The sequence below is a fragment of the Triturus cristatus genome, chromosome 8 (genome assembly GCF_964204655.1).
Source record: "Triturus cristatus chromosome 8, aTriCri1.1, whole genome shotgun sequence".
In the NCBI taxonomy this organism is placed as follows: Eukaryota; Metazoa; Chordata; class Amphibia; order Caudata; family Salamandridae; genus Triturus; species Triturus cristatus.
In genome coordinates, this window is record NC_140591.1 from 365,629,723 (window position 1) to 365,645,524 (window position 15,802).

At 46.7% G+C, this 15,802-nt stretch overlaps 1 protein-coding gene across 3 annotated transcripts in view; it reads right to left on the reverse strand.

Annotated features, from left to right (window-relative positions):
* Nucleotides 1-15,802, reverse strand: part of DCLK1 (doublecortin like kinase 1) — a 1,175,807-nt gene that overhangs the window by 161,982 nt on the left and 998,023 nt on the right. For all 3 annotated transcript variants that reach the window (XM_085621707.1, XM_085621706.1, XM_085621708.1), the window contains exon 8: nucleotides 6,164-6,272. In XM_085621707.1, coding sequence (XP_085477833.1) covers nucleotides 6,164-6,272 — 109 coding nt within the window. The remainder of the gene's footprint in view (nucleotides 1-6,163; nucleotides 6,273-15,802) is intronic.

A 15,802-nucleotide genomic window follows, 5' to 3' on the forward strand; every position in this document is an offset into this window, starting at 1 on the left:
GGCCATCGGTCTCACGCATGAGTTTTCCCAAAATGACTGGGCTCTTTAGTGATGTTAAGCAAGAACATAAAAGATGCTATCTACGGAACATGAGAACACAAAGCCAATTTCTCTTTTCTTGCCAAAAGATCACCACGGAAGAGAGATCAAATTACAAGGTAGGAAAATTGTGCTGAGTCAGCCAATTGTATGGAAACACCTACTGACCAAGTAGCATATATTATCGCACTGCACGGCAGCAGTCACCGAGGAATGTTTTTGGTGCCCAAACTAACATTAATCTTTATTCCTCAGAGGAGAATAGTAGCTGACAAAATATATATAACCTAACGGCGATTAGCACAACTGTAGTTTACAGGAATCTTTTTCTGAATTCTTTTTTACTGCAGAAACTAAATTATGTAAAAAGGAGACTGTTCAGCTTTTAGAATGGACCTTGACTTTTGGATCGCAGAGGAATCATTGCTTTACTGCTTCAAGACTCACAAGTGAAAAGTGACTTCAGTCTAATTAAAAAGCTTTGAGATAATGAATAATATACATTTCTGAATGCACAAAACCGCGAAAACTCACATGACTCGAAAAATATGCATTTGTTAAAAACACTACAGAAATTATTTTCATGAGCAGTCAAAGAGAGCTCAGTCTCTGGCATTTCTGTCAGGGCAAAATTTGAGAATTAAATAAAAAAAAAACAAAGAGCTAAAAATGTTCATTGTTCATTCATAAGCTTATCTAGAGGCGCACAAGCAGTTATTACAGATCACTTTTCTTTTTGGCCCCCACAAAAACCAAACACGTCTGGAACATCACCAGCAAACAAAGATGGCGGGGTGTCCTTAGAATCACTCAGGCTGCAGCACTGGCGTCCAAGGTGTTGTGTCCTGCTGGACACAGTCTAGTGTTTCTGCCAGCCACTCCCCCGAGGGCAGGCCCACACACACACACCCCCTCACCCATCCAACACGGACGTCACCAGTCAGGTGACCCCGCTAATAAAAGGGCCGGAGTGCACGTGCTCGTGGGGAGTTTACAGTACCATATACGCCGTGTCTGTGTCGTCTTTTCTCTGACATGTGGGCCTAAGGCCCAGAACATAACACTGGCGACGAGCGGGACTTGCCCGCGTGTGCAGCCGCCGTTTGTGAAGGTGATGTGTGCGGCCCGTGTTAAAGGCACCCCCTGCTGATGGTGAAGACATTGTCGGAAGACCCGCGGGGCATGTGAAGATCCCTGGGGTGAAGAAGATAAAACGGGAGCCCACCCCGCATGAGAGGAGCCTGCTGCCCATTCCTCCGGAGATGTCATGCCCTGTGAGGGCAGAAGTTAACGTGCGCTAGGCCGGAGTGAGGAGATGCCGGCCGCCGCCACAGACTGCCATGAGGCCGAGTGACGCCCGACCAGTAGGTGAGCGAGCCACTGTGGGGTTGAAAACAGAGAGAAGTGGCATGTCTCCGCCACCGGTTTGCTGAGGCTTCATCTGAAGCGGGAGCCCACACTGATTCAGGGGGGGATACTGTCCGAATGACGGCAGTGGCAGGAAAATCACGGGAGCAGAAAAAAAGGAAAATGCACGGTGCCTGCCCCGGCAGCCCTCATGGAATTGAATAACTGAGGAAACGGGCTGCCGGCGGGCGTTTACAAACAGTGAGGCAAGGCCGGAGGTGGGCGAGAGAAATGGTCCGCAAATGTAGCAGGGGCAGAGTTCACAAAATGACTGTGTGCGGCCAGCGCTAAAAGAATGACATAAATGGAGAAAGCATTGGACTTGAGATAAGTGTCCCTCTCCAGCGCCACTGAAAGTGTATCTGGCGGCGCAGCCCCAAAAGAAAGAGGAGAGAAGACACTCACCACGGGGTTGGGGGAAGTCCTCCTTCGAAGTACAGTTATCGGCATGTGTCACAGGAGGCAGCCATCAGGAGAGCAAGTGTGGTGAGCCAGAGACTGTGGGAGTCCGAGAGCAATCCTAAAAGGGGCTGGTGAGGAAAAGAGGTGTGAAGGTCCCAGCGCTCCACAATGCTGATACCTCACGCTGCACAACAGGGTGCAAATAAGACTGGTGCTCGGGCCTCGGCACAGAAGAACAAAGCCTGCAGCGTTGCGAAGCTGCAGAGGCTACAGAACTTTCGACGGTAGTTCAAACAGTGCCATCTAGTGGCCAGTTACAGCATCGCAGTCAGCAGATAAACAGTAAAGAGGACTGTCTGTCATAGTCCATGACCGATGCCAGTGGTGAGGCACCCATTTTCCCCTGAAAAGAAGAAGTGTAGCAAAAAGCTGCAACAAGGATTAAGGAAACCACAAGGAAGTATCTCTAAATCTGAATTTGCAGGAACAAAGTGAGCAATGTGAGGAACCTGGAAGGAAAAGATTGCAACCCGATGTCACTACACAGTAAAGACTGCCAAGACACACAGAGACTGCAAAGGGAGAAGCAGCCCGCCTGTTTTGTCTTTGAAAAAAAAAAACTGTGAAAGGGGAGGATGCCAGCCCTACCGAGAATATTTCCATTCCTGACACGACCCCGCTAAGAACTCCTGACCCACAGCTGTCCTAGACCAAAACAGCATGTAGTAGCCAAGCAGCAAAGTGCAAAGGCAGAAAGCCCACGAAACGGCGCAAGGAGAACCTGCTCGGTGCACATGCCCCATAGTAGTTTTCTGACCCCACTGCAAGGAAGAGGTGCAAGAACCCCAGGAGCCAGCAAGCAGCTCGATATCAAGGGCCACAGAAGGTATGCAAGACTGCACCAGAGAAGAGAGAGAGAAGCCCATGAAGACACGGCACACAGGAGAGACCGCCAGGCCAGTGGAGAGAAGAAAAGACCGCCAGGCCGGTGGAGAGAAGAGACCCCTGGCCGGTGGAGAGAAGAAGAGACCTCCCAGGCCGGTGGAGAGAAGAAGAGACCCCCAGGCCGGTGGAGAGAGAAGAGACCCCAGGCCGGTGGAGAGAGTAGAGACCCCAGGCCGGTGGAGAGAGAAGAGACCCCAGGCCGGTGGAGAGAGAAGAGACCCCAGGCCGGTGGAGAGAGAAGAGGCCCCCCAGGCGGGTGGAGAGAGTGAGAGACCCCCCAGGCTGGTGGAGGGAGAAGAAGAGACCCCCCAGGCCAGTGGAGAGAGTGAGAGACCCCCAGGCCGGTGGAGAGAGTAAGAAACCCCCCAGGCTGGTGGAGAGAGAAGAAGAGACCCCCAGGCCGGTGGAGAGAAGAAGAGACCCCCAGGCCGGTGGAGAGAGAAGAGACCCCAGGCCGGTGGAGAGAGTGAGAGACCCCCAGGCCGGTGGAGAGAGTAAGAAACCCCCCAGGCTGGTGGAGAGAGAAGAAGAGACCCCCAGGCCGGTGGAGAGAAGAAGAGACCGCCAGGCCGGTGGAGAGAGAAGAGACCCCAGGCCGGTGGAGAGAGAAGAGACCCCAGGCCGGTGGAGAGAAGAAGAGACCCCCAGGCCGGTGGAGAGAGAAGAGACCCCAGGCCGGCGGAGAGAGAAGAGGCCCCAAGCCGGTGGAGAGAGAAGAGTCCCCCAGGCCGGTAGAGAGAGAGAGACCCCCGACCAGGAGGGAGAGAGACACCCTGATGCCACTACCAATGTCTTCAGTCAGAGAATTACCTACCCTGGAAAGCTGAAAGTGTAGTGAACCGAGAGAAGAAGCCACGCAACAGTGACAAGCTCTAATGAGAAATGCGAGCTTTGTGGCAAGTGATCACTACAGCGAAGAAAAGCAAGTATACAGCGCCACTGCTGCCAGAGCAGAGGCAAGGAAAAGAGGAGACGGAAGGGCGATTACCCGCCATCTACAAAGCACCAAGGAAATTCCCAGAAGGGAGAGGGGCCCTGTGTGGCCCGAAAGCAGGAGGAAGAGAGATCGTAATCACCCCACCTGCCCCAACGTCGCCCAGCAGTGGGCCACAGATTATTCAGAGAGTGCTCCCAATACTGCCTTACGACTGTGGTGTGCAACAGTCCGTTGCAGGCAGGAGGAGAGTCCAGCACTCCGAGTGGCGCGTCACCACTACTGACGCAAGAAAAGGGAGGTACTTACCTCCCACAGCAACCCTAAATTACAGCCGTAATATACGGATCCCTCAAAGCACGCCTACTTTCACTACCGTCCCTGAAATTGGCGGACGCACCTTTGAAGACGCCCCGTCCTCTCTGACAGGACTGGACCGGTGAGAGGTTGGTGGCGGGAGCAAATGCAAAGCTCAGAGAACAAGACGGAGTGAGTAGGAGATCCGTACCAGTTTGCCTGGCCTTCTCGCCACATCTTCAGAAAAGCTACGGAGTGGAGAAATATAGGACGGTAACGGTCCTATTACAAGAAAGCAGACGACAACTGGCGCGCAGTGGAAGTCAACAAAGGGACGCCGTTCACCAGAGTGCACCTTCTAACACACGCCAGCCACTGGGGTGTGGGGACGTCATTTTTCTCAGTGACCGTCAGCCACCTGTCGCCGGCTGCGTACAGAAAAGGGCATCCCTGTTCTACTTACACAAATGCCTAATCAGAAGAGCTGCACCAAGTGTCCGACGAGTATCATGACTGCAAAAAAAAAAAATTCACCAGTCATCCCTACTCACTGCCAGTCATCACTAAATGTTTTGCGAGTCGTCTCATGGCATCCACTCCATCATCTGTCATGTGCATCACTACCATCCTTGGAGCATCAAGTGCAATAACTGGAGTCCTACACCACTTGCCAGAACAAGCGATGATCCGAAAATACAGTGACCATCTGTTTAACCGGCGCATGTCCTGATCCTGGTAGCGAGAGCATGTTTCTGACCAAGACACATCCACCCCTGAAGTTTGCACGAGTGGCGACACGGTGGCTCCACAGTCAGGGCCCATATGCAGTCCCGGGGCAACTCATCCAAGGGGCCTCCCAGAGCGTGAGAGATGGATTTTACTGTGCCCCACCAATGGATTCCAGGAAGTAGCCAGGCCATCCAACCGAGAATTTCAACAGGTCACAGAATGCCAAGACTGTCTTCAATGGATCAAGCGACACAATCGTCCGGTGTGTTACAGTGGACTCATCTATACGCTCCTGATGCACCCATGTTTGAACAAAAGGACACGAATTGCATCACAGCAAGAGTACGCTGGACCGATGAACATCACGTAGGTGGACCATCCCTCAACTGAAGCGAAGCTGAAAGGTCCGGATATCATCATCACCTGGTTCGTCCCCAGATATACCTGGTTAAAGTATGGACATGTGCCAAGACGTCCGGGTGCTCCCAGCTGCACCTGTCCACCGCTGTCCAGCGAGCTACATCTCTGAACTGTGAGACTTCTTTTATTTTAGTTGTTTTCTCATTCCTTCCCATAGGTTGAACTTTTGTTTGTTGTTTTTCGTTTTATTAAAATTTGGGAGGAATGTTGTGTCCTGCTGGACACAGTCTAGTGTTTCTGCCAGCCACTCCCCCGAGGGCAGGCCCACACACACACACCCCCTCACCCATCCAACACGGACGTCACCAGTCAGGTGACCCCGCTAATAAAAGGGCCGGAGTGCACGTGCTCGTGGGGAGTTTACAGTACCATATACGCCGTGTCTGTGTCGTCTTTTCTCTGACATGTGGGCCTAAGGCCCAGAACATAACACAAGGTAAGATTATACACTGAGCATATCCTGAACTAATTTCTTGTTTTGCATAGATACAATTCTGTTCGCTTATGTTAAATCAAATGCTCGAATTAAAATACAGTGCCTTCCTCGCTGCCAACATTTCGACCCACTGTAGTGCCAGCAATTTCTTTCGAAGGCCGTCGGTGGATTATTACCAGATGGGCTTTGAATGACCGCAGGCGCCTCCCCGTGCTTTGCTCACTGACCCTGACTGAAAGTCTAATCAGCAGCAGGACCAGGAGTACCTCATTGAACACTTTATCGCCATGGAAAAATAACAACTGAAAAAAAATTGTACATGGTTCTTGCAAACAACACAATCTTTCCAAATGTAAGCGCGGAGTAGAATATAAAGATTTTCTCGGGAAGCCGTGACGTGTCACGCTCGATGCTGTTACGTAAATTCCTTACGTGATCACGTTGCTAGTCCCATCTGGTCTTTTCCAAAGGATCATACAGTTGACAGTTTAGGCAAGGACTGCCAATGCGATGCGCGTGCAGTAGCAAAGATAAAGGCACATTTGAATTCTTACCTTTCTATACATTCCTTTACAATGGCGAAATTTCCATCTCCTATTGTCCTTCCAACTTTATACCGTTCTGCTATTGAGACTGGCACCTGGAACCCTTCGTCCAACACGTCTGAAAGAGCCATGAGAGACTGTTTGTTAAACAAGCCGCTATCCAACTTTGCAGTATGGGACACAATGCCAATCACACACACACACAAACGTTTTGTACATTAACAAAAGATCATGACTTGGACCCAAGAGGCCATAAACAATTCTCCGAGTTATCACATTTCACACATCCATGATGGCTTTGTTAGTGAGTTGAGTATATTTTTGGAACTCAGCAAGAGGAAGGGTCGGGGGGATGTCACATTCCAACAATTGAACTTGAGTCCAAGAGGAAGGCCAGTGGGTGGGGGAGGCCTATATACTCCCCCCCCGTTCCTCGCGCCCTGGAAATGATGCGCCCTGCGCACCGCAGTACCCTGGCTGCCAGGGTAGGGGACTCCTCCCTGAGGGGTCCCTACACAGAGAAGCGAGGGGTGGGCTGATGCCTTGCTGGCACTAGATGCCTGCCCTCCTTAGGGCACCCTGCGGGCGCCTCGGGCAGCCGCATCTCCTATTGTCCTTCCAACTTTATACCGTTCTGCTATTGAGACTGGCACCTCGGACCCTTCGTCCAACACGTCTGAAAGAGCCATTAGAGAACGTTTGTTAAACAAGCCACTATACAACTTTGTAGTATGGGACACAATGCCAATCACACACACACAAACGTTTTGTACATTAACAAAAGATCATGACTTGGACCCAGGCATAAACAATTCTCCAAGTTATCACATTTCACTCATCCATGATGGCTTTGTTAGTGAGTTGAGTATCTTTTTGGAACTCAGCAAGAGGAAGGGTCGGGGGGGTAGGGGGGCGATGTCGCATTCAAACAATTGAAGTTGAGTCCACCATTTGGAAATGTCATCTAGGAGTCCACAAGTTGTGTGAGGATATCCGTAATATTGATAATTTCATCTTGTTTTCATAGTGCTTCATACCACACTTCTGCTGTTTCTAAGCATTGTATAAAACATATTACCCAATATCATGGTACACCATTGGCCATCTTGGGAAGCTGGAAAGTGAGCCTTGCCGGGATTCAGATTAAAAATCTGCAGAATACTAGGTCCCTCAGCGACAAGTATGAGTTTACTAGACCATCCTGCAGTTAATTTGCTGCATCATGATCAGTGTGATTTTCTGGGGTACGATACATAATATAGCTCTTCTTTAGCATACAGGGTATGGTTTGAAGGCCATCCAGCAGGTGTTTGCATATGGAGGATTGTTCCTATGTGAACTGAAGGAGGTGGCAAATGATGGCCTGTAGGGAGTCTTTGTTCCATGCTCCAACCATGCTGCGTAGCATGCGTGAACCCGGAGATGTGGAGTATGCCGATTATATGAAAGGTGTGTATTATTTTGGGTATGACGGCAGGTGATAGCGGTCTATGGATGAGAAAGGATCTTCCTGCTGTAGTTTGTAGTGTGCTGTCGCCTGTAGTTGTGAATGAAGGTTTTTTTTATAGTAGATATTGCAAGCTCTAGGGGCCAAATCACACTTAAGTTGGATTTTGAGGTGCCCACTGGCCCCTGAAACGCAGGGGGACATTTATCAAACTTTCACACAGTGCATCACAGCAAGCCACCTTGCCACGCTGCGTGAAAGGACAGGAATGCGATGTATTTAACACTATACAGCACATTTCTGTCCTTTCCTTGCGCTGGCACACAATGTGCTGCCTAGCACCAATGCAGTCTCCCATGTACCATGGTGCACGCGTGCCTGCATTGTAAGCAGGAGTGTTTTTGCGCAGGAAGTAACATTTTCCTGCACAAAAACAATCCTCTGACACAGTTTCCTCTTTCTGTTTGCTCCAGAAGGCTGCACACATGAAAAGAAGAAAAAACGAAGACAAATAATGATATTTCTCCTTGTGATGCATCACCTTGGGAGGTGAACCATTTTGACACATTCCCAGGTCTACCACTAATCTTAAATCTGGGAATGCACCAAATCCATGGGTGGATGTGTGGGAACACCACCCACACTCCACCCATGGAATGCCTCCCTGGGGCAGAGTAGTGGAAGGCAGCTTTATTAATTTTAGAGGACATAGAACCGGGCCCATGTCTAAACTCAATGTACCATCAAGTGACCTGTTTTGTGCTCAAACAACGAAGCATGTGCATGCATCAGGAATATGTAGCATGTTAGGTCACTCATTAAATGCAGGGGACCTTCAGCACGGCTGCCTCTTACTGTCAACAGATACCGCCCTTTTCTGGATGAATACAAGCAACCTCTGCACAGTGACTACTTCGGTATCGATTGGTCAAGCAACCCCTACAGCAGCAAAATTCAGGAACAATCACCAAGCACAGATAGGTGTACAGCCCAGACACACAGGGAAGTAAGTACGACAAGGGTACCGCCACAGTTTTATAGGAGTGTACAGAGTTATAGAAACAGTCGTAAATTTCCTCGCTAATGCCAATGGACATATGTTCACAGCCATGCTATTTCCCAAGGACACATGGCATCACAGCTATCTGGTTAGGCCAACCAAATGCAGACAGCATAGACAATAAAGGTTATGCAATTACAGATGCATTGGCCAAACGTCTGCTTTGAGCAACAGGCACAGACACTTCAGGAGACAGCTGGGGAAAGTAGGTGCTGCTTGCAGTTGAGGCCTTTACTTTGAGCATCCCAAGGCTGCTCGGCACCTGCCCAACTCTGCCTCATGTGGCCTGCCCCAAATAGTCTGTTGTCACCTAACATCAATAGTTTTTGCTTGCATTTCAGCAATAATCTGTTTGTGAGCGGCTAGTGCCTTCTGAGTGACCTTAGTTTACCTCTGTTTGGAACTCTGTGACTCATGCAAACCTGTCCTTTCTCGTTAAGTTCTTTTCCAGAGAACCCAACATATATACCTTGAGATTGGTGATTAGATCAAGCACTTTGGATTAAAAACATCATAGGGTTGTTTGAAAAATACATAAAATAATATTAAATGAACAGAAGTGACAAAGTATACGGAAAAAAAAGGGAAATTGGTAACACGCAAATGGAAAACAAAATCTTATTGCATTTAATTAAAGGTCAAGAAAGAAGCAGAGTGGGAGTCAGGAGGATAATGAGTAGGAGAGAGAACACGCTGAGTGACAGGGCGATAAACCCAATTATAAAAAGCTAATTTTTACAGCCAAATTAGTGTTCGAACTCATTGAGTTAGAAAAATATCCATATTAATAGGAAAAGAAGATTTTTAAAACAAGTGTTTTCAAACCATTTGATTAGAAGCTGTTGTTTTTAACCAAATGACTCAAACGATTAAGTTAGGGCTTAAATTACTATTTGGCAGGGATTTTATTTTTATATATAAAAAAACAACGCCGCCTTCGCCATGGGAGTTTTCATCCATAGCAAGGGTGGCATTTTGCAGTTTTCCTGGTGGTAACAGGCAGTGAAAACTGATCCGTATGTCTGCCCATCTAACGTAGATGGGTGGGCATACATCTCAACTTTCGACAGCCCTTACTCTGTCGGAGGGGTGTAACCATGGTGGAGAAGGAGTAGATTCCACTGTGGTTACACCAAAGGTCCACATGCATTTAAATCAGATGGACAGTCTATTATGTTGGAGGAAAGGCTACTCTGTCGTGAAGAGTTCCCTTTCCGCCAACCTACAAATCCGGCCCTTAGTTGTAGTTTTGTGCCACTGCCCTGGGAGCCAGAAGAGCCATGGAGATGTTCTTGCACTGCAAGATGCTGGAAAATAGCCCAGATGAGGCTTAGGGCACTGTACAAGGAGGCACAAATCACAAGTGTGGAATTACACAAAGTAGTGCATGAGATGAACATATGTTTGCTGGGGAAAGTTAGGAGTCATCTCAATCCGTCATTGTACCAGCCACCCAGGGAGAAGTGAAAAATGTAAACAATTCTGATCGATCTCTCTGCTATCAAATCCAGATACAGGATTAATACAAGACACCCTGATAGCGCCTTATACTCACCTCAAATCAAAGTATGGATGGGAAGTTGTCTCCCTGCTAAGAGTTGATGACAGATAAGTATAAAGGAACTTTCTACAGTGGAAGCTCATACTGCAGCACATTTGTGGTTGTTAGTCAACTCAACAAATACATGTTACCTGCACACTAGCATAAAATTGCACAGGAAGAACTGCACAACATCCTGCAAATACCCTTTAACGTGATATCTTGGTCTCTTTAAAATAAGCTGATCATGTTGTACTAAAGGTTTTTTGAACATGACAACCACTGTGAGGTTATGTGACATATGTATACCCATGTATTGTATTACACTTTCATACTAATTTATTTTTTATTAATTTGTTAAAAACTATTTTTTTTAATTCTATGCTCGGGCCTTTGTGTGCTTAAAATGTTTGTTAGCAATTTCATGAATATAAGAAAGTGGGTTACTGGTTGGGGGGGGGGGGAAATGCTACTCAAGCAGAAACCACAGTCCTTGTCAGGGTGAAGTCATAAGTTCAACCCTTTGGTAGCTTGGCACAAAACAATCAGGCTTAACTTAGAGGAAATGTGTATAGTCTTATGCAGCACTTCACACAGTAATAAAGTGAAAACGCAACACAAGAAAAATGCCACAAAATCTAGAAAAATAGAGTACACATTTTAATAAATAAATTAAGACCAGAACAACAAACATCCAATTAGTAGAACTGGAGATATGCAATTTTAAAGAAATCAGTGAAAATAGTGCCAAAAAGCACCAAGAGCTATCTGTGGTTATCTGGTTGCACCGGGCCAGGACAAAGTCAAAAGTTCAGGCCGACCACGATGGCCACAGGCCAGCTACAGGGACCCACGTAGGTCTGCTGAACGCAGTACTTAATCCTGATTATGACGAGATGAGGAGTGCTGAGTCACAGCTGCATCGTGCACCTGAGGCAATGAGAGGTCCGGGTGAGGAGATGCGTCATGCAGTGGCGATTCCGGGGAGCTGCGAAGTGTGATTCAATGTCTTTGTGTAGGCCTGGGCGTAGTTCGCGAAGTAGCACTTCGCGAAGCTACGCAAATTGAAGTTCGCACTACGCGAGCTACGCGTAGCACTTCGCGAACTGCGTAGTACCTTGTTCGCACTGTGCCAGATGTCGTTTTCAATGATTGCACAGTGGACAAGCAACCGGCACTGTGCAATCATTGAAAATGGCATCTTGCACAGTGCGAGCTGTAGTTTTCTGCTCCTCAAGTAGATTTTTACTCGAGCTTCAGCTTTCTCAACGCGAACTGGTAGTTTCTCATCGCGAGCGGTCGCGAGCATACGCGACCACTCGCAATGAGAAACCTGACCTCCTCGCGTTGGGAATCTCGCCGGGATGTTTATTTTCCATGCTCGCGATCGCCAACTTGAAGTTGCTGATCGCGAACAAGGAAAAAGTCTCGCCGGGATGTCATTTTGCTTGCTCGCGGTCGCCAACTTGACGTTGAGGACCGCGAGCAAGCAAAAAATGACCGCAGCACTACGCAACACTACGCTACGCGTGTTCGCACTGTGCTACGTGCAGTTCGCGTAGTGCGAAGTAGCGCGAACTTCGCAAACTACGCGAGCGTAGCGTAGTGCTTCGCCCAGGCTTAGTCAAGATGCGTCATGCTGCGGTGGTTCCGATGGACTGCGCTGGTCAAGGCGATGTCCTTGTGTGGAGAGGTGTCGCTCAGCAGTGCTTTTGAAGGGCTGTGATGGGCAATGCAAAGTCCTTGCATCATGGAAGTCCACGCATCAGAGGCAATGCCCCAGTTCTGATGGTGATGCATCGAGCAACAGAGGTGTTAGACCAGTCTTGCGGGAGATGCTCCACACCGAGGAGGAGATGCATTGATTCCGCTGGATCCACAGATAGGCTGGCAGAGCACCTTCAGGCCCACTTCCAAGGGTCCAGGCACCACTCACAGATGGCAGAGCTAAGGTGCTGGGTTCAAAGTTGTTGGAAGCCTATTCTGTCCCTGAGGCTTCTGATCAGGAGGCCAGCCAAATAGCCCTTGGAGTCACTCTTGGGTCCTGGGTTTAGTGTTGCAGGTCCAGTTCTTCTCAACCAGACAAGAGGGCAGCAGGGCAGTACATCAGGGAAGCAGTCCTTATGGGCAGCAGTCCAGCAGAGCCTCAGTCCTTTCAGCAGCACAGCAGTCCTCCTTCCCCGCAGGGTCCAGCGGTCCAGAGGTGTACTGAAGAGTTGGGTCTAAAGGTCCAATATTTATACCTGGAGCCCACTTTGAAGTAGGGGAATCTTCTAGAGATCTCCAGTCCCCTGAGGTGACAGCCATGCCCTTCCTCCCTATCTCAGTCATAGCTTGTCTGGAGTCACAAAAGACTAGTGTCAAACCCTTTGTATGAGTGCTCAGGAAGGACCTTTGTGATGTGCAAGTGTGGGACGTAACAGCTCCTCCCCCTCATTAACTAAGAGAGGCTTATCCAGCAAGAACCCTTTAGCTCACTGTCTGAGAACAATACAGAAAGACCAACTACCAGCTGCACCTAGTCATGTGACCCCGAATCAGGCTGCAGACATTAAAAGGTTAGGACAAGAATTCCAACTTTCTAAACGTTTGCCCTTGAAAGTTACATAAGTAACAGTGTCAACAAATGATTAATTCAAATAAAAAAATGTTTTTTGTCAATCTGCTAATCATTTTAGGATGTCAGATCATGGCATCAGAACTCAATTCACAGTTATGTGTCTAACTTTTCAAGCGAAAGAGAAAATAAATGTCAAAACACGGGTGTATGTCTTATTCTCAAATTTATATTGTATAATCTAGAAAAATACAATTGAATACGGGTTCATAAAGCAATCTTCACACACATTAGCAATAAAACTGCACTCCTTTTCTACATTAAGTAATATGCCAATGTATGTTAAAACCCACTTTCAAAAATATAGTACAAAGGTCTCTTTCTCTCTCACAGAGGGCACAGAGGGATTAGAATTGAAACCTAAATTTAACAGTGACCAAAAAGAAAGTTGGTTTAGGCACAACCCAACTTTTTTTGTGTGACTTTTTACTATAGACTCACAGGTAAATTAAATATGAAAATTGTCTGTAAGCCAATTCTCCAAATTCTAAAGGAGAGAGCATAAGCACTTTGGCATTGGTTAGCAGTGGTAAAGTGTGCAGAGTCTTAAATCCAGCAAAAACAATGTAGGCAAAACAGGAGGGTTGAAGGCAAAATGTTAGGGGAGAACCAATCCAAGGATGCCAGGTTTAGCAATGTACTTTCCGAAAGACCCCAGAGGACAGCATTTGGAGTGCAAATTTGTGATGTGAATTTTATTATTCATTCAGCTCAGTCAAACTTAAAAAAATGTATTAAAAAAACTAAACACATTAGAGGTACTGCTTGTTTCACAACTTAGAATGTACAAATAACTAATGCTTTTTGGTTTCAGAGTTTTTTTAATGCTACCATGACTTTAACTTGCCAGCAAGAGGGCTAGCTCGCTTTTGACAGCGGGTGTGAGATACAGGACTTGAGAGCAAATGTCAGAAGGGATTACTCAATTTTTCATTCTTCTAAGGTCGATAAATCGAATAGCAACATACTGGTGGTAGTAACACCTTAGAAGTTAGAGCGCTTAGGACTGGCAAACATAGTGGTATTATGAACTGTGCGAACCACACTATTATTATCAATATTAATATGAATAATAATAACTATTACATTCATATGTTCACTGAAAATCGTTTTTGGGGGGGAAGTCTGCTATTAAAAATATCCCTCAATGACACTTCTACTATTTATGTTCATGGAAAGAGTGGTTTCTTAGGCTCTAGATAAGTTCAATTCCCATCTAAACATATATGATCATTTTTGGTCTCTTTTTAAGGCTGGCATTAGCTAAGGCCTTTTGATTTTACTAAAATGCTGTGTTTAATAAGCTCATAGTGGTTTTCAGTCAGCCCTCTTCTTCCATTGTTCTGTTGTTGTGACGTTCACATTTGTCTTCTGCCAATCACAGCATAGAGCACGGGGCCCTGGGTCAGCCTGCTTCAGCTATTGGCTAATTTCACTTCCCGGAGCCCATCCACACACAAAGTATTTCCCTTCAGTGCCAGTCACCAATATAGCAATCAGTGTATATACATTTTTTTAGACCAAATAATCTTTTTGCTTTTATACAATGTTTTCTTTTATTAATATGTCAAGGGTGCAGCTGCTCCCCCAACAATAAAGTTTCACTCAAACTATGACAAAATCAAACAAGCACCGACAAAACCAAAATGCTGGTAGCCAGCACCTGAACCTATTGGCTTTGCCAGTGTTTGTTTAATACAGCGGTACTGTTTACCAAGTTGCACTGAATAGCTGGTCTGTGCAAATGTACGAACCCCAGCCCTCCTAATAACAGGACGATTGGTTAATTCTCTTCAGAGCTGCGAGCGCGGCCACGGTCCATGTTCTGAATTACAATTTAATTTCACAATCTTCCAGACGTGTGCTTGTGTTTATAGTCGGAATTCGCATAGGGCATGCTAAAATGTTATTGGAAGTGCCTGCTGTATTAAAAGCCTCATTAAAGGGAAGGCTGTCACTCGAATAGGTACTTTATTACATCCTGCAACCCAGACAGCAATAAATGCCCTAATCTTTTCGGTGCTGTTTTTAATATTAAACTTGTAATTCATAACACAGTCTTGTGCATACCACCTTCGTGCTCAGGCTGGGCACCTGCGTATGCTGAAGGTGGGGATCTGTTATGGCGACTCAGAACTTGATCTGGCCGCCATTTTACTGGGTTTAGTGCCATTAGTTCTTGAGAATAAAGTTGAAATAACAGTTTACAAATGCCTAACAGCATGTGTTACAGCCCAGGACATAAACCCGCACAGACGCCGTGTGGATCATATAAATGTATGGATAACCTTTGACCCGCGCAGCGTGTTGCATGGGTTTTAAAAAAAATAGTTCCATAAATCTACACATTTTAATCAATAAACCTTTGCTGCATACCCTTACACAAAATACGACCTGTGGTGGCTTTTTTTTGGCAACAAAGGCCTGAAAGAGTTTGGGCTTTGTGTCACGTGTGAAGTGTCAGCAGAGAAACACTGTCGTGAATAAAAAAAATAATAATAAACAGTTCAGACAATTAGGTGTTCTAGTTATGAATGCTGTGGTTGTTGAAGCCACAACATTCGAGGCAGGGATATTTTTGTGCATTCTGCTACGGTTACCTTTACCCTGCAGTGCCTGCATTGAAAGCAGTGATGTTTACTCCAATCCAATTAATTTGAGCCGGCACTTGTCAGTGGGGACCACCGGTACTCATTTTTGGGGACCAGGACTTACCCTTCTCTATCAGACATTCACCAAGAGCAAGAGGGGGAAAACACAAAGAGAAAAGATGGAGAATAATAAACACGAAAACCCGTACCAAAGGTAAAAAGCATTGGTAAATGCATTCGATTTCACCTTTGTGATTAATAATCATTTTGTTTATCTTTTAGTGTGTTGTACAATTAAGTTTAAAGAGCTCCAAAAGTGTTATGACTTTTTTTTTTATTGAGATAGGCAATATATTGTGAAGCAACAGGTGGTAAGGAAGGTGCCCACCAGCA